Source organism: Symphalangus syndactylus, chromosome 9 (assembly GCF_028878055.3).
Source record: "Symphalangus syndactylus isolate Jambi chromosome 9, NHGRI_mSymSyn1-v2.1_pri, whole genome shotgun sequence".
Taxonomy (NCBI): domain Eukaryota; kingdom Metazoa; phylum Chordata; class Mammalia; order Primates; family Hylobatidae; genus Symphalangus; species Symphalangus syndactylus.
Genome location: NC_072431.2, coordinates 39,598,717 through 39,623,491, shown reverse-complemented (window position 1 = coordinate 39,623,491; position 24,775 = coordinate 39,598,717). Strand labels below are relative to the sequence as shown.

Sequence of the window (24,775 nt, the reverse complement as noted above, 5' to 3'; positions counted from 1 at the left end):
GTTTCTGTTTTATTAAGTGTCTTTCCCCAGCTTTATTGAAGTACAATTGACAAATAAAAACTGTATATATTCAAGGTGTACAGTGATGATTTGATATACATTGTATAATGATTACCACAATCAAGTTAATCAATATATCCATCAGCATACATAGTTACGTGTGTGTGTTGTGTGTGGTGCGAACACTTAAGATCTACTGTCTTAGCAAATTTCAAGTAAACAATACAATATTATTAACTGTAGTCATCATGCTCCACATTAGGTCCCCAAAACTTATTCATCTTATAACTGAAAGTTTGTACCTTTTGACCAATATCTCCCCATTTCCGCATGCTCCTCAGTCCCTGGCAACCAACCTTCTACCCTCTGCTTATATGATTTTGACTTTTATCTAAGATTCTACATATAGGTGAGATCATATAGTACTTGTTTTTCTGTGTCTGGCTTATTTCGCTTAGTGTAATGTATGTCTGTTGATCATTTTTATGCCATCTTTGGAAAAATGTTTACTCAGGTCCTATGCTCATTTTAAAATTAAGTTTTTTAAAAAAAATTTTGCTATTGAGTTGTATTAGTTTCTTATATTTTTTGGATACTAACCCATTACTCCTTACCAGATACATGTTTTGCAAATATTTTTTCCCATCCTATAGGTTGCCTTTTCCTTTTGCTGATTGTTTCCTTTGCTGTGCAGATTAAATGTCTTTATTGAATGATAGCTTAGCTAGGCATATACTTCTAGAGTAACAAAAATTTTTCCTAGAGGAACAAAAAAATACAGATATTATTTTTTGTCTTGTTTCTTCTGTTTTGTTATTTTGTCATTTCTTTGTAGGTGGCTTTTTTCCTGGATGCCTTAAAAATGTTTCATTCTACTGTTTCATATAATGTGTGTGGGCATGAATTTTCTTTCACTTTTCTTGTTATGATTCCTGAATCTGAGGATTCATGTCCTCTATCAATTCTGGAAAGTTCTTACATATTATTTTAAAATAGTACTCCTTCACTATCCATTCTTACCTTATACAATTTCAGTTTCTCATGTTAACCTCCATCTCTTTAGTTATTTCTTTTGAATTTTTTATATTTCTGTAATTCTATGCTATGTTCTGTGTAATTTCTTTAGATCCTTTTCCTGGTTCCCTTATTCTTATATCATCTTTCCAGTTAACCATTTTGCCCATCCATGGAATTTGCAATTTTAAGAATTATATACAAATACATATATACATATAATTTCTCAAAGTTCTATTTTTTTAAGTCAGGATTTTCAATCCTGTCCCAGGGTTTGAGAGAAGTTTTCTTTCCAGGCATTGAGATTTTAAGGAGAACCAAATCACTAGCTTGGCAGTTTAGCAGCAAATCAGTCTTGCTCTGGGTCCTGCTCATGTCTTTCTCCCTTTTTCACATAACTCAGCTCTTGTTTTGATACTTAGGACTAAACTATCACTTTTCTCCCTTGTCAGCCCAGCAAAGATTCATTTATCTTTTAAAACCTAAAGTATAATTTTAAAAAAAAATCAGCTCAAGTGTCTCTTTCAATAGAGCCTTTACTGACATTATCTGAAAAAACTAACAATCTTTATGATTGAGTGTCACTTATTGTATTTCCTTCATAATACCATTGTATTACTGCACTCATATCAAGTCTGTAATCTCTCTGAGGATGGAACCATGTCCTATTGGTTTTTGTGGCCCCAATAGTACATAAGAATATATCAATGGATAAGTGGATAAAGAGAATGTGGTATATATATAAAATATACATATGTATGTATCTATACACACACACCCCACACACACACCACACGCACACACGCAGAGTCACATTCCTGAGCCATATAAAAGAAGGAAATCCTGCAACATATAAATAATATAAAAAACAATAATAACAAACATTTATTGAAAACCTACTACATGCCAGGCAAATTCATACATTTTACATGTGTTAATAAGTCACTCAAGATAGCGAGATTACATAAAATACACAAAGTCACATAGCTAGAAATTTATTAAAACAAGACTTGCATCTAGATGTTATGTGGCTGCACATACAAACTCTTAGTCTCTATATAGCACTGGCTTTCTGATGCCTTCCAGAATGGGAGAATCAGCAGCAGAGAGATAGGATACGCTAGAAAGAATGAGGACTTGGGCATCAAACTCAAGGAGTATGTGGCAGATGCTTAGGGAAGGACACAGCGGGACAAATAAATGAAGGCCTGCAAGACAGATAGAGCCTTGTGATGAGACATTTATGAGCAAGTTAACATGAAGAGAGTAAACATGGCATGGACAGGAGTATCCTGTCCATGTTCCAATAAGGAAATCTAGCAGCAGTTAATATCAGGTTCTGGGTACAAAATTGGATTCATAGGCAGAATGGAGGCTCCAGAAGGACTCTCAAGAACAAATCAGGAATCAAATCTAGAATTAAAAACAAGCAAACCAGTAGGCAAAAATGCAGGTTTTGCTACCCTTTAAAATACTTTTGACTAATTAAAACTTTTCTTAACTTCTCAGATACCTTTTATCCTTTAACTAGTAGATGTTAGGCCCACTAGGAGAGATAGTATTCCTTAGGTCACAGCAACAGTCAGAAGTATAACACTATATGTTGTGATGAACTTAATCCTGAACCAAAAGGAGCTCCAGCATTGGAGGACTTTCACCTCTGAAACTTTGAACCCTGAACCTGATCCTGGGCTATTTCATTTCAACAGACCAGAGCCTCCCTGACCTAACTGTGTGGTCCCTCAACTGGTCTTTCCATTTTGGATTGGTGGAGTTTTCCAAGTAAATGAAACACTATTCCTACATTAGAAGATTTGACCCTCCAATTCTTATTCTCAGTTCTATTTTTTCTTGTATGTATAAAGATGAAACGAAACAACACATTTGCTTTGCATAAATAAATGAAACCTAATTTGGTTGGTTGGTATGCCAACACCCCAGTTAGATACTTTAGAAAGGAACTTAAACGCTTCTTTAATAAAAATACGTAAGGAAAGAGAGAGTGATTTATTGGACTACCTTAGAAGAAATGTATTTTATATGATTTACTTAATACAGTAGATGAAACAGATTTAACTTATATTATCATGAGATGGTATAGTCTATGTCATAGAATAAATATGAGTTTAAAAACCTAATTTCAAAGTAATATTCCAATAAATTTTATGGCACTATAATATATATGGTGAAATTAAAAGTTAGGCTTGACTTATGCTTAGATTTCAGTTCAGTTAGTATTTAAATTCTTATAACACAGCAATCTCTGAGCTGATATTCATATATATATCACCCTATTTAAAGCAGTATGATACAATTAGACCTGAAGCAGTTGAGTCTTTTATATTTGTATTGCACTTTAACTTACATGGTAATGAACAAATGGAATGACTCTAGAGTAAATAATGGATGCATATGTTGAATTTTAGCATTAAATCTAAATGTTAATTTTCAATTTTCTTAATTTTGTAATTTAACATGAAAGAAATAAGATGAATAAGAAAACTAAGAAGTTAAAATCTTGCTCCCGTTATTTAGTGAAACAGTAGCAAAACATTATTAAATCTGAGTGTGAAAGTAATATGGTACGTGAGATGTTACAAGTTTGGAAACTTCATGTTTTAACATAGTGAAATGAGTAAAATCAACCTTTGTTTTCTATGAAGTATTTTAACGTTAATGAGAATTGAAAAGTTTGAAACCTTTGAAAATAAAAAACACATAAAAAAACTAGCTCTTAGGTCATGTTTATAAAATATATGTGTCCATACATTTTTACTGCTCCTTAAATTAATATTAGAAAATGTTTTATTTATATTAATGAAGATACTAACCCATAGATTGAGAGAGACCATACATTCCTTGAGTTATGAGAAAATTTCTTTGAAAGTGTTCCATACTTATATTTTATTAGTTATTCTTTTTCACTTCTTTTCACACATCCAGAAGTTTATTCTTATACCCTCTTTTTTATTTTGGGCAGAAATTAAACTTTTTTGAATTAATCATGCTGTTGAGCAATTTTTTATGATCCAAAGTTTCCTCCCTGCCATTTTCTACTCTACCCTTTATTCAGCAGTATTGTTTTGAAAGATGTTTCTTACTCAAAGTCATGTACGTAGGTTGCCATCTTAATTACATGTCCACTTCCACACAATTTGAAGCCATGGAGTTTTAGTCATTAAAATAAACATGACACATGTGTATAGGTCAGAGTCACAGCAAGAAACAGATGGTCACTCCAAAGGGGTGATAAAGAAAGTTTAATGAACGGACTATTTATAAAGGTGTGGGCATATAAGAAATAAAAAATACATATAAAGGTGTGGGCATGATAAAGGGAAATCAACTAGGGTTCATGAAATCTTGGAGACCTGCAACAACAGGAATCTAGTACTACCCCTAGGCCTAAAGGAATGAGTTGTGGGAGCAGTTAATAAAAATTGGCAAGAGCTATAGCTATAAAGGAGTCAAAGGACAAGAGCTTTGGTCTATGAGAGAGGAATGCAGCCATTGCCATACTATGGCCCAACAGGGGCTATGCCTCTCTTCTCCCATGGTCCAACCCTCTGGCATGGTCTCTCCATGGCTGAACTTAACCAGAAGGTGGAAGGCAAGGAATCTGGTCATGTAGTTTATAAAGAGAGAGCATGGGGAAAAGAGTGCTAAGCAGATTTATAAGGGTTAATGGAGAATATATAGTACATCATACTGTCCTAATAGCTAATAAAACGGCAGAAATGGTGGTTGCTTTTTAAAAATGGTATGATAAATAAAGCAGGGAGATACAACCTTATGAAGCGGAATTTTGACCATCTGGCAGAATGGCAGATTCATCTAATCTTTGACATGGCAATCCCACTTCTAGGAGTCTATCTCAAAAAATAAACTGGCAAAAATATAAAGTGATATATGTACAAGGTTATCCATTGCCAATAATTGTAATAGTAAAAGAGTGGTGGCTATTCAAATGCCTGTCAATAGGAGACTGACTGACTGAATTATGGTGCATCCATATCATGGAGTGTTATACAGCTATAGAATGAGTAAGAAGGATCTCTACATGCTGTAAAATAATTTTCAGGGCATATTGTTAAGTAAGAAAAGCAAGACACAAGAAAGTGTTTCTAGCATGCTGTCTTTTTTTAAAGAAAGGAGAATATATTAACATATAAATATAATTGCTTAGATTATCAGTGGTAATAGTGGAAGGCTAAATAAAAAATCAATGAAAATGGAGATTTATAGGGAGAGGAAAGGAACAGAGTAGAATGACAGGGTTAGAAGTAGTTGAAGAATTCAGAATTGAAAATAAACTGCTTTGTCCTCTATTCATTCTAGAATGCAAAAAGAATTACTAAAAGGTTTACAAAATGGATATAAAATATTCGAATTTTATAGCTCATGGCGTTATTGTTAGTTTTATTTTGTAAAACTGGGAAAAACATATTTTGTTCAGACCGTGGGCAAGAGTTATAGTAAATCAGAATAACGCATTTTTTAACATGTTCGTAAAGAGATTAATGATATTCACAAACAATTCCAGAAGAAATAGTTGATATTTTTATGTGAACATTGTAACAATGGAATGCGGTGGCCCATATTAGCTGCTCTTCCATGAGGAAATGCACTGGTTCAGATGTGAAAGTTGAGCTAGAAACCTTTTTTTGCTATTGCTCTCTAATATTTGCTTAGTAAAATGTAACAACAAAAAAATTCTTCCATTCCTAAACTTAGCACAACTGACACTTCTAAAATGGGAAAGTGTTAACTTGAAAAGTAATGAATTATAGTTTGTTCATTTGATTAGAAGCCTATGTAAATGGGCTTAAGGTGTGATTTCTGTCGGATTAGTTACTGTTACTCTGTTCCAGGGCAATAGTCTTTACCAGCGCTTTTCAACTTGCAGGTGAAAACCTATTAAGTCTTGAAATAAATTTAATAGATAGTGATGAGTATTTTCAAATGAAGTAGAATACCATAGAGTAGAAAATATTGGGGTGCATTCTTAATAGTAAGTATTGGTTTGTGAAATTTTTGTTTTGTTTACACATATATAAGTATGTGACTATGTTGAGATATAAAATGTATTTCTCACTATGGGTCATGCCCCAAAAAATTTTAAAACACTGTCCTATATTACTTACTGGAATCGATTATCTTATAAATGTTTATCCAATGGGGCCGGGCGTGGTGGCTTATGCCTGTAATCTTAGCACTTTGGGAAGCCAAGATAGGCGGATCACCTGAGGTCAGGAGTTCAAGACCAGGTTGGCCAATGTGGCGAAACCCCGTTTCTACTAAAAATGGAAAAATTAGCTGGGCATGGTGGTGCATGCCTCTAAGCCCAGTTACTTGGGAGGCTGAGGCAGGAGAGTTGGTTGAACCCAGGAACCCAGGAGGCAGAGGTTGCAGTGAGCTGAGATTATGCCACTGTACTCCAGCCTGAGTGACAGAGCAAGACTTAAAAAAAAAAAAAAAGTTTATCCTGATGGTATAGCAAGGGTAGATTGTATTAAGGGGCAATGCAATATGTTTATGTGTTTTCCTTACACAGTGCTAAAATTTGCTCCTAAATGAGCAAATACATGTGGAAATTAGGATGCATTAATGTGTTTGATGTTCAATAAATCTAAAGAGTAACTCAGTACAAAATGAAATAAAAATTTATCTTACTATGTGTTTGGGGTAACCAAAAGGCTGGCACCTGGTGCTGTATGTCCCTCTGCATTCCCTTCATCATACCCCATGTTTACTTGCTCTTGGTAACAAGGAGGAAGGGAAATGCTCTATTAAAAAGTTTTGAATAATATTGAAATGCTCTTTCAAACTATAACAAAAGTAGAGGAATTTTAGTACATGTATTAGTATTAATTTGTATCTTGGGATTTTTTTTTTGCCTAAAAGAGTATACATTTGATTTTTCTGTGAAGCATCCAGTGAGTATTTAAAAGGGGTATGAAGTGTCAAAACGAGACACTTACATTGAATTACATTCATATTCTAGCTTCTCATATTTTTCTTTCAAATAAATGTTACAATTTAGTCATTTTTACTTGCAACTTGTACAGGAACTAAATAATCAACTATTTCTTATTTAGATTCTACTTCTACTTCTGCTGTAAAATTTCACTCTCAGTATCTTTCCAACTATTTAATGGAATTGTGTTTTGGTTGAGGATAGCATAGGTGCCTTATACAAATAAAGAGAAAAATCATTTGTATAAATTAAAAATTGATTCAGGTTCTTGAAATAAAAATTAAATGTTTCACTGCTTAGGGGAAAACATCTTCTGGTCTTTTACACAAAGCTTTCCATTTTGCAGTTGTTTTTAAGAGACTGCCATTGTAAGATGCAGTGGAATAGTGCTTGTTTTGACCTTTGAACATGGATACATGACTTAGCTTTTGGCATTCTGCCTAACAACACCTCAGAGGGCAGAGATTCATTCTCATGTGACATATATTTGACTATGTCTTGCAAAAATAATAAATTTGCTTTGTAAATATATCAATAACAGAGTCTTAATAGGCTTCAACTTGTATTTGTCTGGTTTGGGAAAATTATATATACCCCATTTTTAGTTTTTTTCTATTGCTTTTATTGCTCTAACCAAGTCATTTTAAAAACTGCCCGAGAGCAAAGCAATGGCTGTGAATCCTGTTTTATTTTCATTTTTTAAAATTTTTTTCCATTCATACATTTCTTTAACTCTGATTGCAGACACTTAGCCCTGATCTGTCTCAGCATATGTTGTCAGAAAGATACAAGCCCACAGGCTAAAAAACGTATCTTTCCACTATGTATTTTGCGATGTGTGATGCACAGGAGAGCTGACCTCCTTGGTTGAAATGTATCTATAATCCTTTACCTGAAAGTACTGATTTGTAAAACATGGAGGCAAAAATCTTTATCAAGGTTATGTTAAAGAATTAAGAAGCATATATATATATATATGTGTATGTATATATGTGTGTGTGTTTTATTTATATATGTGTGTGTGTGTGCGTGTATATATATATACATATATATATATATATACACATATATATATGTATATATATTCAGGCTTTTTCACAGACATAAGCATTTTTAAACTTTATTTAGTATAAAACATGATGTGTGTTAGTTGTACTTATCCCTACTTCAGATACCTGACTATAACTTCTTGTGTTTTAACACTGCTATTTATGCCATCCTCATAAGTAGTTAGGAAAACACTTAACCATATACCTCAAACCTCATTTACCAGTTCAGTATCCAACTCCCTGAACTCCTTTCTAAGACAGTAGTAAACTAATCAGAAAAGTTAAGTGGAAACAGATTGTTAATGTCTAAGAATGGTGGAACTTGCTATACTCTGCTCTTACAGGGGTTTTAATTGTTTTTAATATGTTATCCAAAGGAAGCAGAAAATATTGTGATATTTTTCTCTTAGAATCCTTTGCCTTGGTCATCTGAAATTAAAACTGATGGGAATAGTTATCTGTTCTGATTATCCATAAAAAGGCCCTGATAATGTCAACTAAAATATCATTCTCGAAAAGGATTTGGAATTTTTATTCTTCTCAATGTCTCAATTTCTTCATTTACTTGCTCTGTTACCATTGGAAGATGATATTACTTCTCAGTTTGCCCCCCAAAACAAGGCCACCTAGTAGAAAGTTCCTCACCTACCATTTTCTTTGTTTGTTCAGAATATCTCTGAATATGTAACAACCCTTCCAATTTTCCCCCCAAACCTCAGAAAAAAGGAGTCCCTATCTTTAATGCTAGTAGCTTAGTCCTTAGATCAGAGTCATATTCTTTCTTAGCACCTAGGCTAGGGGGAATTTTTATTTACTTCTTTCCTAGCATCTTAGTCTCTTCTATATCGACACCTTTCCTTTAGCCTTCAGATAGGCAAAGGTCTAACTGACTTGAAAAGAAAATAAATACTCTGATTTTGAAGACTCCCCAATTATAATCTATTTTTCTTTCAATTGTTCATTTTTGAACTGAGGAAATAACCACAAGATGTGTTCAGAAACCCACAGTGAGACAGATTTCAGCCAGAACTTCATTGACTACCTGACATCCATAAGTCCCTACTCTGGCTGGTGAGTCCGAGTGACATTTTCAGTCTGTTTGGAATAGTGTCAGTTCAGAGACATTGTCCAGTTATTTCCTCCAAAGTCTGATTATTTCCTTTTCCCCAATGCACAGACATCCTGGTAAAAGATGGTTGGTCTCTTTGGGGAAGGCTGTGAGAAAGACTACAAATTTTTGGCAGTGTAGCAAGATCCTTTCTCTAGTGGATCTGGCCTCTCCTTCATTCAAGAGGTTCTGGGTCTGTAAATTGGCTCAAGTATGGACATTGATAGAAAGACCATGACTCTTCTTATGATTCAAGTTAGACTTGTTTACTGACCTAGAACCTGACCTTTTTTGCTTCTACAGATCATATCAGAATTTAGTAGACTTCCCATCTGTTTCACTTCTAGTGACACCTTGATCAACTAACCAATACCATAGGTCTCTGAATCAGACTATTCTGATTACTGTTTTTACTACTGTTTATATGGTAACCACACCCATCTTTAGTGATTATGTGCTGTCTTTTGGCCCCTGTCCTGCCTGGGATCTAATTATCCGATTCCATTTTAGGATTCCAGTTTGATGACAGCAGTTCCCTTGTAATTCCTGACCCACAGAGGAAAGAGACCATAGAGCTCTTCAAGGATGCTAGGGTTCCTATCACAAATTCATTTCCCATAGTCATGGTGAAAGCTGCGTATTCTGGACCCTCCTGGTATGGGCGAGCAGGCCTTAAATTATAACTCTACTCTAACAATTCAGTTTTCCTAAGCCTTTATATACTTTCCCCTACAGTGTAACAAAGCAGTTCTGGAATTTCAACTTCATTTAGTATAGCCCATTTTTTGGTTCATGTTTTAGCCGACTAACCAAACTGTTAGAAGCCCTTTCTAACCCCTTGAATGATGACATTAAATCTAGAATCTCTGCTTAGTGGGCCCATATCAATAAAGTCAGCCTGAGCCAGTGTTATATTCCTTCCATTATTACCTCAACACCCTTAATATCCATTCCCACATATGTTTCCTGTATTTCTGTCTGTATAAATTGGAAACATCTTGCAGTTATTTGGAATGTAGCTCAACTCCTTGTGGGTCACATTTTGTACCTCACCTTTCAAGGCCCACTGGAACTTAAGTCTAGTCAAAGGTCTAAAAGCAAAGATAGGTAGTGGGGGGTAAGCTAATGAGAATCATCAGCGCTTTGCAAGGCAAGAACTATATCCTCTTTCCTCATTTCTTCATGATAGATCACCTCATTAATTTTGCTTGATTAGATTTTGACTTTCGCATTTTCCTTATATGTTCCCCTCACAAGGTTACCAATGATCATGTAGTCCATGTTCAACAACACTGGAAAATAATTTTGCATCATTTTAAAAAATGTCTATATGTTGTTTGACATTATTGATTCTTCTTTCATTTCTCTTCTCCTTACCGTAATTTTTCATGTGCGCTATTTATAAGAATTCTCCAAGATTGAGACATTGAATTTTTTTTCCTCCCCCCTCTCTGTTCTGTCCACGCTCTTAAATTAACAGTAATTTCTTTCTTTTCTGGATTCCCATGACTCTTGTATTCACTACTACGTATTATGGCACTCTGTCAAAAGACTTCTTCCTTAACGGAAGAAAGGCAGGTCCCCAATGTCTGATGCTCCAGTGTAGTTGATGGATAGAAGAAAAAAATGTTTTTACATTTTAAATTTAATTTTTTAAAAAATTTCTTTTCAGCATACTCTGGCTTTCAAAGAGGAAACAAAAACCTTTTTTCTACTAGTCATATACCAGAATAGACAGGAATAGATCTTGGAAGCTTCACTCACCTTTAGTCTATCTTTTTATTTCTCCTTTTGTGCTCAGTGTTCACTTTTAAGGTAATTTTTATAGAGGTGTGCACAACCAGATAAAAGTTGGAAATATAATAGTTTACATTTTATTTCTTTCAGAATTTCATATTTTGTCTATTCCTGCATTGTCAAAATGGATTATATTCAGCCCCCCCACCCATTATTTTTTGAGTACCAAATTAGTGGCTGTATTATTTTCAGCATGTGTTTAGTACTCAGAAGACATAGTCTCTGTCCACTCATTCTAAATTGGCAAAAATATAGAGAGACACTAGAAGGTTTAATGCACATGATCATAATTTACTGTTTAGTTTCAATAAAATGCATTATACTGAAGCAAAGTAATTAGAGTTGCCTTTTATCTAATAATTGCTACTAATTGCTTTCAAGAGATTAGATCCCCCAATCCCATTTTTAATGACAGTGGAATTATTTTACCCTGCCATAGCATTAGTGGTGTTAATACTAATGATTTTCATATTTTCCTTGCATAGTTCAAAATGTCATCTTGTTAACAAGAATTCTTTATCAAGGATAAAAATACATGTTACTAAATTGATAGAATAACTACTTTTTTTTGTTTTACATCTCACTAACAAATAGTGCCAACTGGAATGTTTGACTGCCTCCAATGTTATAAAAAACAGATGATATTTCTTCAAATATGTGGTCAAATTTATTTTACTCTTCTTTTTGAGCCAACACTTAATAATCAAATAGACTACTCATGAACAACTAGATTTAAATGACTGAATTAAACCTTGAAATATTAGATTATATCAAGATTTGTTTTTTGAAATTAAGATAATATGTGTGTTATCATTTAATCTTCCTTATCCTCATTTAACAGAGAAATGATGAAGAAGCAGTTGTGGATAGAGGCGGAACTCGTTCTATTCTCAAAACACACTTTGAGAAAGAAGATTTAGAAGGTAAGACCTTTTTTCTTGGAATAGCTATCGGTGTGCTTTCCAAAAGTATTTCAAAGATAAATGTAGTTTGTCACATTGTGAAGAATTGCAAAAGGTGGTATCAGAGTAATGGTAGCTTACTGGGGAGGGGTACATCTGATTGTTTTGGTACAGTTTGGAATGTCAATATGCAGACCTGAAATCAGTAAGAAGCATCAGTTCATCCAACAGACATTTATTGAACCCCTACTATATTCCAAGCACTGTACTGTGTGTCAATCTTTCAATAATCCTTGCTTCATGTAATTACAATCAATTGAGACATGATGACAGATCAGCATATCAAGTGCTGTATGAGAGGTGAATGTAGGACAGGAGGGGGAGGGGCATCTAACTCAGCCTATGTTGTCAGAGTAGGCTGTCACTGGAAGAGAGGTAAGAACAATTGGAATTCTCATTTTACTCATATATATATATATATATATATACACATATATACATATATACATATATACGTATATATATACGTATATACATATATACGTATATATATACATATATATATATAGATATATAGATATAAAGGAGAGAGGTATAGTCACCATTTTTGTGTGTTCTCTTTAATAGGAAGAAGGATGACTAATTCAACAGGGAGATAGTATGGCCCGGTGGTTAACTGTATGGGTTCTGAAACCAGAGTGCAGTGGATTCAAATACCAGTGCTGCCCTTTATTTGTCATAGGAACTTCAGCCAGTTAGTTACCTTTTCTGAACCTCAGGGTCCTGAACTGTTAAAGCAAGGATAATAATGGAATATATTTCGTAGTTTTTCCTATGAGAATTAAGGGAAAATTACTTAGAATAGTACCTGGCAAAAGAGTTGTGTAAATATTGTCAATTATTGTTATACCAACATTTAATGTACATACAGGATTAGCTAATTGTTACTAATGAGAAATTGTTACTAATGAGAAATTGTTACTAATGAGATACAAGGTATAGTATTTGTCATCTTTCGACTGAAAAATAAAAGCAAGGTGATCTTAAGTACAAGTCATCAGAGAGAGCTCCCAATAAACCACTGAGTTGAGAGGTAAGGATTTTTTCATTTTAAGCCTTGTAATGTAACCATTTATAGTACAATTAAATTAATTGTTCTTGGATCTTATCTTTAGTCACAACACTGACATAATAGGAGAATTACTATAATATTTAGAAACAACTCTCAACAACTATACCAACTATTTGCCTGACATTTTGCTTGTTGCACAAACATACTCAGATCTAAGAAGGTTATGCTTACTGGGTGGGCTTATTGATTTGCTATGCTATCCACATTCATTACATAAATTTAAGGGAGCAAAACCTTGAAAAATCTAGACTGGTAATGGATAACATAAAAATAATTTATCTTTGAGTTTGAAATGCCATTACATTTTTTAAAACAACATATTTACCTTCCTATTTATGTCATGCTATGACAAGCTATCCCTATATTTACTAAACACACACCAAGAAAACTAAAAAAGCAAGATAGTAGCTTAGAAATATACTCAATTCCAAGGAAAAATCATCTAGAGTTTAAAGATGGTGAATGGTCCTTTTTATTGGAAAATACTTAATAAAAAATAGTGTTTACTAAGATCATTTTAATTGTTATACCTACATATATTACATATGCTTTGCGTGGCATAGTTAAGAAATATAGACAACAGTGTGCAATTCTTACTAAAAGAGATTTCTGATTGGTAGAGCACAATTGGATTAGCCAGATTTTGTTCTATTTACTGATTTCAATTATGGGTAATTGAATCCAATAAGCTAATAACTGTGATTAAGTCATTGGTGATTAAAATTAACTATAGAATGCAAATTAACATTGAATTTTACAATTTTGAAGGAAAATAGGAAAGAAAATCTGTTTATATTGACGTTCTAATATTTGTGTTACACACAGCCCATACTAAATAAACAATCTAGCATTTGAAGATGCTATGGAGGGTTCTGTTGTGATGCACGCAAAAATTTAATAGATCTATTAGTTGTTCTGGATCCATTAGCCAGAGTCAGGAAATAGTGAAAGAGTGAAGTGATGGGTATTGTAGTTCAGCAAGAATCAGCTGGCAGCAGAATATCACGTGAGTAAGTGGGAGATCATCAAGGAGAAAGGTAGCATTATTGAGATAATGGCGATGGTAATTCATCTTCTGTTTGGTGTTACTATAACAGAATACCACAGACTGGATAATTTATAAAGAAAAGAAATTGATACCTAACAGTTCCAGAGACTGAGAAGTCCAAGATTGGGAGGTCCATATCTGGTGAGGACATTTGTGCTGTATCATTCCCATGGTGGAGTGTGGAAGGATGAGAGCGGGGAGAGAGCTTGAACTCACAGTCTCAAGCCTTTTGATAATCCACATTAATCCATCCATTCCTGAGAGTGGAGCTCTCATGACCTAAATACTTCCCATTAGGCCCCACCTCACAAATTGTTGCACCAGGGATTAAATTTCCAGCACACGCCTTTTGGGGACACATTCAAACTGTAGTATCCTCCTTTTTTGCAATTTAAAGGAAAAGAACAAAACTCCACTTTTAAAGAGCTTCTTTATTAAGGCAGTTAATGCACAATAAATATTTTAAATAAAATGGAGTTGGGAATTGCTATTATAGATAAACACATTTAAAAAAATAAACTCTTAAAATTTTACATTTGAAAATGAGTGTTTCTCAGGAATTATGTGTATATATTTATTTAATAAAATTATTGGTGCTAATGTCACATCCTGAATACAGGTTGTAGAAATGCCAGATGTTTAAAAATATCTGTAAAGTCTCAGGTGCAATATATTTAATGGGAAATGATCCCCTGCTCAATACCAACAGATTGGTATATTAGTTAATTTCTTCATATGTGTATTGTACATTCTGCTAAATGATATATCAAATGTTTAATTTTCTCTCTCTAAATCTGTTTATTTTATGTATATCTTGTAAAATTTTATGTCTTTTCTTCCTATTAAAATAGAAAGAAAACTATCTTACTAGATTCTTCTATTAACCTCCTATTTTTGTAAATCATGCAGTCAGTACATTCTTTCAATCTATCTCAGTGGTGTCTCTACTCATCTCCTCTCCCTTCCATTCCCACTGCCACTGCTCTACTTCCCTCTCTCTTCTATGTACTGTGGACTGAGTCTTTCCCATTATACAGCCTCCTTAATACTGTCAGAGTGTTCTTTCTAAATCTACTTCTGTTTCCTGCAATAAAAACGGTGAAGGGTATTGAATCTCTGTAATTAGACAACTTCAGGATTCTGAGTAGAGCAAAAATTCTTGAGGTTAAGTGATTTCTGTTTTTGGCCTCCCACATCAATGTGAGATGAGTACTATCTAAGTATAAGATTATAAAATGGGAAATACATTAATACCCTTAAAATTCTTTCTTCTATTTTCCCTTTAACACATGTCGGATAAAACATAAGATGCCCAGATAAATTTGAATTTCAGGTAAATAATAAACAACTTTTTAGTATAGGTACATCCCATGCAATATTTTTATTTATTATTTTTTATTTGCTAAATCTGGAAACCTTAGCAGTGGATGTTACAGTGAACCACCAATATTCCCCTTTAAGGGCTGAGGTATTTATTTCCTCAGTTGCCAGAGGTGTTGCCTGCTTTATGGCTTATACCTACGTTCCTCCCCAAGAATTACCTTCAGCTGAAAGGAGCTGCCTCTTGCCTATGGGAGCTGCCTCCCCTGTGGTTTACTGAATGAGTACAACTCAATAAGTACATGACCCGGTAGTCAATGAAGGCTTACAAAAGCCTAGCCCCCTTGCCTCAATATGAGACAACTCTGAAGGACTGTCCCAGCATCAGAGTTCCATGTGGAATCAGTTGAGACCTCTACTGCAATTGCACCATAATTTCAAGCTCTCCCTGTACCAAACAAATGCTGCTTCCCATAATCCTTCAGTGTTGTTATTGCTGACAGTTCTCTTCAACAAACTCCCTGAACACATATCTCAGAATCTGTTTCCTAGGAAAGCCAATCCTCCAACTGATCATTTCCCTGTTCCTTGAATAGTACCGATAGACTTACTTGGTAGTTGGCAGGAGCACCACATTGGTTATTTAGCTTGTGCAGTTAAGAACTATTGTAGTGGCTTAGGGGACTCTAAACTACTTGATTTGTCCATGATAGTAAATGAAAATCAGTGTTGCCTCTGAGGGAGAATGGCAGAGTTTCTTCTCAAGTTTCTGCTGCTTTAAAGGCCTAAAGTATGTGTCAGTGTGGCCACAACAGAAACTTGTCACATCCTAGAGGATGGTAATGGACTACTTCAGATTCACCCAACTGGTAGCACCAATTGCAGCTGCCATATCAGATGTGGGATCTTGGCTACAGCAGGATAACATAGCCTCGGGAACATGGTATGCAGCTATTGATCTGGAAAATGCATTTTTCTCCCAATTACTATCAAAAAGGAGTACCAGAGGTAGTTATCATTCCTGTGGGAAGTACAACAGTACATATTTATAGTCTTGCTCCAGGGCTATGTTAACTCTCCTACCTTCTGTCATAATAGAGTCCAAGAGGATTTGGATGAGTGAATGTTATCCAGAACTTCACATTGTTTTACCATATTAACCCAATGACCAGGAAGTGGCAAGTATGTTGGAGGTCTTGGTAAGAGAGACGCATTTCGGTGTCTGTTTCTCAGTGAATCTGATTAAAAAACAACATGAAAGAGAATGCCAGTCTATACTGAGCCTTAAACTCCAGGGTGGATGCATGAAGAGGTGAGGCGAGTTTCTATAGGGACTCAGTGAAAATAACCCAGTGCCCCTTCAGTTACTCTTATTCACCTCAATTCTCTCTTCATTGTTCACCTTTGTCCTGTCCAGTTTTTCTCAGAATGAATGATGGCACTTTTTAAAATTTAATGGATATTTTATTTTTTTCACATATGAACATAGTTGTTCTTCTGCAGGCATAAGGGTAAATTAATGAAGCAAGTTACTTAAATAATATGATCTATTAACTACTTAAATGATTATAAAGAGAAGAAAATTTAATAGCTAAGGGTGATGTGCTATAATTTCAGCCATTTTGAATGCAGTGATCAATTATCAATCAAGGAGATCCTATTAAACAATGGACTGTTTTTCTTAATTATTTGAAAATATTTTTATGTAGATCAAATATGAATAGCACAAGATTTACTATCTTAAACGTTAGCTGAAATTGGTGCTACTAGTTAGTTGAGTTTGAAATAGTCCAATCATCCTCTAGGATGTGACAAGTTTCTGTTGTGACCACACTGATGCATACTTTAGGTCTTTAAAAGCAGCAGAACTTGAGACGAAACTCTGCCATTCCCCCTCAGAGGCATACTGATTTTCATCAGTATTGCAAGTGTACAGTTCAGTAATGTTAAGTATATTCACATTGTTATGCAACCAATATCCAGAATTTTTTCATCTTGCAAAATTGAAACTTGCTATACAAACAATAACTCCCCTTTTCTTCTGCCCCCAGTTCCTGTCAACAACCATTCTACCTTCTGTTTCTATGAATTTAGCTACTTTAGATATTTCATGCAAATCGAATCATATACTGTTTGTCTTTTCATGACTGACATATTTTATTTAGTATATAAAGTCCTCAAGTTTCAGTGACATTGTAGCATGAGTCAGAATTTTCTCCTTTTTTAAAGTTGAATAACATCTCCTTGCATATACCACATTTCCCCTGTCCTTTCAACTGTAGAACTTTTGAGTTGCTTCACTATTGTGAATAGTGTGGTTGTGAACATAGATGTGAAAATATCTCTTGGAGATCTTGTTTTCAATTCTTTTGAAGATATACCCAGAAGTGGGAATAGTGGATCATGTGATAATTCTATTTTTAATTTTTTGAGGAACTGCAATACTGTTTTCCATAGTGGCTGCACTATTTTACATTCCCAACAAAAATGCGCAAGGGGTCTCCACATCCTTGCCAACACTTATTTTCTGTTGTGTGTGTGTGTGTGTGTTGTGTGTGTGTGTGTTTTGATAGTTATAGTAAGGGACGTGAGGTGATATCTCACTGTAGTTTTGATTTGCATTTCCCTAATACTGATGTTTAGCATTTTTCATGTACTTGTTGCTCACTTGTATATCAACTTTGAGAAATGTCCATTCAAGTCCTTTGTCAATTTTTTTAATAGGCAAGTGACTTGAATAGACATTTAACCCTATCAAATTTTTAATTAAAAATTTTTTAAATTAATTTTTAATTTTTTTAAAAATTAAAATTTATTTTTAATTTTTAAAAAAATTTAATAGGGTCAAAAAAATTTTAATTATTATTAGGTTAATAATAATATTATTATTGTTTTATTGTTATTGAGTTGTAGGAGGTCTTCGTGTATTCTAGACAGTAACCTCTTATCAGATACATGATTAGTCGATATTTTCTCCTATTCTATATGTTGCCTATTAGATCTATTGGTTGTGTCCTTTGATGCACAGACATTTTTTAGTTTGACACAGTTCATTTTGTATATTTTACCTTTATTGCCTATGCTTTCAATGTCATAGCCAGGAAATCTTTGCCAAATTCAATATGATGAAATGTTTTCCTATGTTTCTTTGTTAGTCCATTTTCACGCTGCTGATAAAAACATACCCAAGATTGGGCAATTTACAAAAGAAAGTGGTTTAATGCACTTACAGTTCTATGTGGCTGGGAAGGCCTCACAATCACGGAATTCAAGGAGGAGCAAGTCACATCTTACACGGATAGCAGCAGGCAAAAAGAGAGAGAGCTTGGGCAGAGAAACTCCTGTTTTTAAATCCATCAGATCTCCTGAGACTCATTTACTATCACGAGAACAGCACGGGAAAGACCCACCCCATGATTCAGTCATCTTCCACTGGGTTCTTTTCACAGCATATGGGATTTATGGGGCTACAGGATGAGATTTGGGTGGGGACACAGAGCCAAACCATATCAGTTTCCTTCTAAGAACTTTATAGTTTTGGGTCTTGAAGTTTAAGTTTTTGATTCATTTTGAGTTAATTTTTGCATATGGTATAAGATGCCAACAGTTTTACTCATTACATCTCTTTGTTTCTTAACATTACACACGTTATAACCTGCATTGGGTCTACACAGGTTGAATTTCTTTTCCAAATCATTGTTATATAGACAACCTACTTAGAGAGAGAGAATGTTATTTCCCATGTTTTAGGAAGTGCTTATAACATAATTTCTGCTACCTTCTACAGTCTGAGAACGTAGAAGTAGTAAAACATTAGGAATATTATTACAGACTTTCTGTTCAAAAACTTTCTGTATTGTCCAATGCCAAATTAACACCTTCTCATATCCTTCATTTGCTGGTGTTTTCCTCCACACAAAAATAGAATGCTCATTCTGCCCATCCATTAGTGTTACCTTCTAAGAGTTATCATCTTTCCCCAGATAATAATAATAAATATCTTTCTCCTCTTAACCTCTCTTTATGAAAGTTCATGCCTTTTCTTATATAATTGTTTTACATATCTATATGTCTTTGTTATTTGATTATAAACTCATTGAGGGAGAAATTTTCATCTTTTATTATTATTATTATACTTTAAGTTTTAGGGTACATGTGCACAATGTGCAGGTTTGTTACATATATATACATGTGCCATGTTGGTGTGCTGCACCCATTCATTCTCCTAATGCTGTCCTTCCCCCCTACCCCCACCCCACAACAGTCCCCGGTGTGTGGTGTTCCCCTTCCTGTGTCCATGTGTTCTCATTGTTCAATTCCCACCTATGAGTGAGAACATGCGGTGTTTGGTTTTTTGTCCTTGCAATAGTTTGCTGAGAATGATGGTTTCCAGTTTCATCCATGTCCCTACAAAGAACATGAACTCATGATTTTTTATGGCTGCATAGTATTCTATGGTGTATATGTGCCACATTTTCTTAATCCAGTCTATCGTTGTTGGACATTTAGGTTGGTTCCAAGTCTTTGCTATTGTGAACAGTGTCACTATAAACATATGTGTGCATGTGTCTTTAGAGTAGCATGATTTATAATCCTTTGGGTATATACCCAGTAATGGGATTTCTGGGTCAAATGGTATTTCTAATTCTAGATCCCTGAGGAATCACCACACTGACTTCCACAATGGTTGAACTAGTTTACAGTCCCACCAACAGTGTAAAAGTGTTCCTATTTTTCCACATCCTCTCCAGCACCTGTTGTTTCCTGACTTTTTAATGATGTCCATTGTAACTGGTGTGAGATGGTATCTCATTGTGGTTTTGATTTGCATTTCTCCGATGGCCAGTGATGATGAGCATTTTATCATGTGTCTGTTGGCTGCATCAATGTCTTCTTTTGAGAAGTGTCTGCTCATATCCTTCACCCACTTTTTGATGGGGTTGTTTTTTTTTCTTGTAAATTTGTTTGAGTTCATTGTAGATTCTGGATATTAGCCCTTTGTCAGATGAGTAGGTTGCAAAAATTTTCTCCCATTCTGTAGGTTGCCTGTTCACTCTGATGGTAGTTTCTTTTGCTGCTCAGAAGCTCTTTAGTTTAATTAGATCCCATTTGTCAATTTTGGCTTTTGTTGCCATTGCTTTTGGTGTTTTAGATATGAAGTCCTTGCCCATGCCTATGTCCTGAATGGTATTGCCTAGGTTTTCTTCTAGGGTTTTTATGGTTTTAGGTCTAACATGTAAGTCTTTAATCCATCTTGAATTAATTTTTGTATAAGGTGTAAGGAAGGGATCCAGTTTCAGCTTTCTACATATGGCTAGCCAGTTTTCCCAGCACCATTTATTAAATAGGGAATCCTTTCCCCATTTCTTGTTTTTGTCAGGTTTGTCAAAGATCAGATAGTTGTAGATATGTGGCATTATTTCTGAGGGCTCTGTTCTGTTCCATTGATCTATATCTCTGTTGTGGTACCAGTACCATGCTGTTTTGGTTACTGTAGCCTTGTAGTATAGTTTGAAGTCAGGTAGCGTGATGCCTCCAGCTTTGTTCTTTTGGCTTAGGATTGACTTGGCGATGAGGGCTCTTTTTTGGTTCCATATGAACTTTAAAGTAGTTTTTTCCAATTCTGTGAAGAAAGTCATTGGTAGCTTGATGGGGATGGCATTGAATCTATAAATTACCTTGGGCAGTATGGCCATTTTCACGATATTGATTCTTCCTATCCATGAGCATGGAATGTTCTTCCATTTGTTTGTATCCTCTTTTATTTCATTGAGCAGTGGTTTGTAGTTCTCCTTGAAGAGGTCCTTCACATCCCTTGTAAGTTGGATTCCTAGGTATTTTATTCTCTTTGAAGCAATTGTGAATGGGAGTTCACTCATGATTTGGCTCTCTGTTTGTCTGTTATTGGTGTATAAGAATGCTTGTGATTTTTGTACATTGATTTTGTAATCTGAGACTTTGCTGAAGTTGTTTATCAGCTTGAGGAGCATCTTTTACATTGTTGCATTCTCCCTGGGATCCAGCACTTTTATTTAAACTGGATAGGTACTAAAAAATGTGTTGCATTGAGTGCCATTCATATATATTTCAATAATACCTCACTGATCATGCAATACCTTTAATTTATAATGTAATTAGGTGCCTAATTAACGTTCATCAGATATTCAAACATTTAACACATAAATACAGAAGTTTCTAATTACATTGCATATACTAATATAAATCTGATTACATTTTAATCTGATATTCGGGAATTCATAAAAGTATAACTTTAATGAAAAAGTTAAAATAATAATAAAATCTTGGCCTGCAAATTAAATTTAAAGATACTTTAAAAAAACTGTATTTCTTTTAGCAGATATTAAAATCTTTTAAGTCAAAAGCTTAATAGAGAAAATAATGCCCCATCTTGATATTCTTTTGCTCATTGCATTTGGGCAAAAAGAATTGGCTTACTAGTTTATTTCCTTTTGGGGCCACATAGTACACTGTAGACCTGTCTTAGCTTGTTTTGTGTTGCTATAACAGAATACCTGAGTAATTTATGAAGAAAAGAAGTTTATTTAGGTCACAGTCCTGTAGGCTGAGAAGTTCAAAAACTATGGCACCAGCATCTTCTTGGCTTCTGGTGAGGGCTTTTGTGCATCATCATAACATGGTGGAAGGTCAAAGTGGAAGTGGCCATGTGTGAAAGGGCAAAACTCAAGAAATATCCTTGCTTTATAACAACATGCTCTTGAGAGAGATAATCAATTTTTATGTGAACTAATGCCACCTTGCAGGAGTGAAAACTCCCTCACTACCATGAGAAGGGCACCAAGCCATTTATAAGGGATCTGCCCTCATGAACTGAACACCTCCCACTAGGCTCCACCTCCCAACACTGCCACATGAAATTTTAACATGAGTTTTGGTGGGGACAAACCATATCCAAACCATAGCAAGACCCAAAGTTCAAAGATAAGTGAAGCACCTAGCACAAAGCTATTATACAACATAATTCTATCAATGGTAGTATTCTCCTACTTTTCTCATTTCACCCAGTACATTCCTGAGCTCTTAAAGATAACTAAAATTGTTTTATAACTAGGATTATTGTAATTTCAAGTGTTTTAGACTAAAAAGCCAAATATAATAAGTGCATATCTCATAATTATAATATAATATTTTGCAACTAAAGTGAAAAACAGTTTTAAAAATAAAGAAAAGAAAAAAAGTAAAAAATTAAGGCTGGTCCTCTACTTTCTAATATTTTACCTCTAAAGTCTTATGCCAAGGATATTAGCAAACAATGGCCTATTGGCCAATTTTTTCCTGCCACCTTTATTTGCATGGCCTTTGAGCTAAGAATAATTTTTACATTTTAAAATGATAGGAAAGGATCAAAATAATATTGATATAAAATTACATGAAATTCAGACTTTAATGTTCATTAATAAAGCTTTATTGGAACATAGCCATGTTCATTAATTACATTTTGTGTATAGCTGCTTTTGCACTACAATGGTAGAGTTGAGTAGTTGTGACAAAGAATATCCCATGCACATGTATGTTTATTGCGGCACTATTCACAATAGCAGACTTGGAACCAACCCAAATTCCAACAACGATAGACTGGATTAAGAAAATGTGGCACATATACACCATGGAATACTATGCAGCCATAAAAAATGATGAGTTCATGTCCTTTGTAGGGACATGGATGATACTGGAAATCATCATTCTCAGTAAACTATCGCAAGGACAAAAAACCAAATACTGCATATTCTCACTCATAGGTGGGAATTGAACAATGAGAACTCATGGACACAGGAAGGGGAACATCACACTCCGGGGACTGTTGTGGGGTGGGGGGAGGGGGGAGGGACAGCATTAGGAGATATACCTAATGCTAAATGACGAGTGACTGGGTGCAGCAAACCAACATGGCACATGGATACATACGTAACAAAACTGCACATTGTGCACATGTATCCTAAAACCTAAAGTATAATAAAAAAAAATGTTTTTCAAAGTGGCTATACTATCTTATATTCCTATCAGCAGTATGTTAGTCCTAATTTCTCCATATCCTCAATGACAGTTGTTTTCTTTCCCCATATATATTGACAATAATAGACAAATAAAATTGTATATATTTAAAGTGAAAAAAAATAAAAAAATTAAAAAAAGAATATATGTGGCTCCATCTTGGTTCACACTGCTACTCAGTGTACTACAAATCATAGTGAGTTTGAGTGGCATTCATATTACTGCAAATGACGTTTTATTTATTTTTATTACCAGTGCATATCCATGATGTCAGAACAAGAAAATAAGAGAAAAATGAACTTTGATTGTCATGCTTTTATGGCACAGTGGAGTGTGGATTATTTTATTTAATTAGATGACAAAATATGTATTTATTATGTAATGACACTATAGCTATGCTAAAAGAATAGAATATATCTCCCCATAACCAGACTAATCACTCATCACAAGATTCCTGACTCACAAGAAGACAACAGTCATAAATGTTAGAAGGCTTAAAATGGAATCTGTCATTATAGCAGAGTTTTCTTACAAAACAAAAAGGACAGTGAGACTTCAACCAATGTACATTTCTGAATGGCTCACTTGTTAGCCAAGTATGCCCTTATAAGACTGTGGCACTCTAAACAGGGCTTTCACAATGTCCACCCACACAATACCTGCCTTAATGAAAAGCTCAGTACCAGTTTCAGGCAATTTAAAAATCTTAGCCTTTATTATATTGAAATTAAGTCAAATTATTTTTCTATTATGATCACTTTTGAAATAAGCTTTTACACATTTCTAATGCTTTCTTCAGAGCAGCTCATATAAATTAATGATTTAAAAAAAATTCCTTCACTTCTATTTAATCTATTAATACTTTAGATCAAATTCTCTCAGCTTCTCCCAGAGGAGATTTGTGCATCCAATACCCCAACTTCGATGGGGGCTACCCAAAGGACTGGCTTCTGTCTTCTCTGTCTTAACGTGCTAATGGTGTGGAATTATCTAGCCACCTGGGGGAGAACAGAGATGGTGGCTTAGATTGGTAGCCACCATAGCTTTTTCTCCCTAGCTCAGAGCATAGAGCAAGCAAACAAAATCCCCACCTCTTTCAGCTTCTCCCTGGGGATGGAAAGAGTTGGTACATACATTAAACTTTCTGGGGGTTTTCCAAAGGATTGGCTGAAATCCCAAAGAATTCAGTCTCACTCATCCTGGTGCACTCACAAGACCTGGCAAACCCTAGACACCTGGGGCTACAAGAAATACACAAGCAAATGAACTGAACAAGCATGAGGTTTAAGAGGCTTTAGAATCTCTTCCTGGACTTATTGGTGGGGATCTTCCATATGAGGCCAGCTCTTTGTGAAGATTCAGAGGGAAGGCTGCTTTATCTGATGCAAAGACACAAT

General features: G+C 34.7%; 1 protein-coding gene across 10 annotated transcripts in view; it reads left to right on the top strand.

The window, feature by feature from the left end:
* The window catches only part of SLC4A10 (solute carrier family 4 member 10), a 448,737-nt gene that overhangs the window by 141,844 nt on the left and 282,118 nt on the right, over positions 1 to 24,775 (top strand). For all 10 annotated transcript variants that reach the window (XM_063609461.1, XM_063609460.1, XM_063609457.1 and 7 more), the window contains one exon: positions 11,787 to 11,868. In XM_063609461.1, coding sequence (XP_063465531.1) covers positions 11,787 to 11,868 — 82 coding nt within the window. The remainder of the gene's footprint in view (positions 1 to 11,786; positions 11,869 to 24,775) is intronic.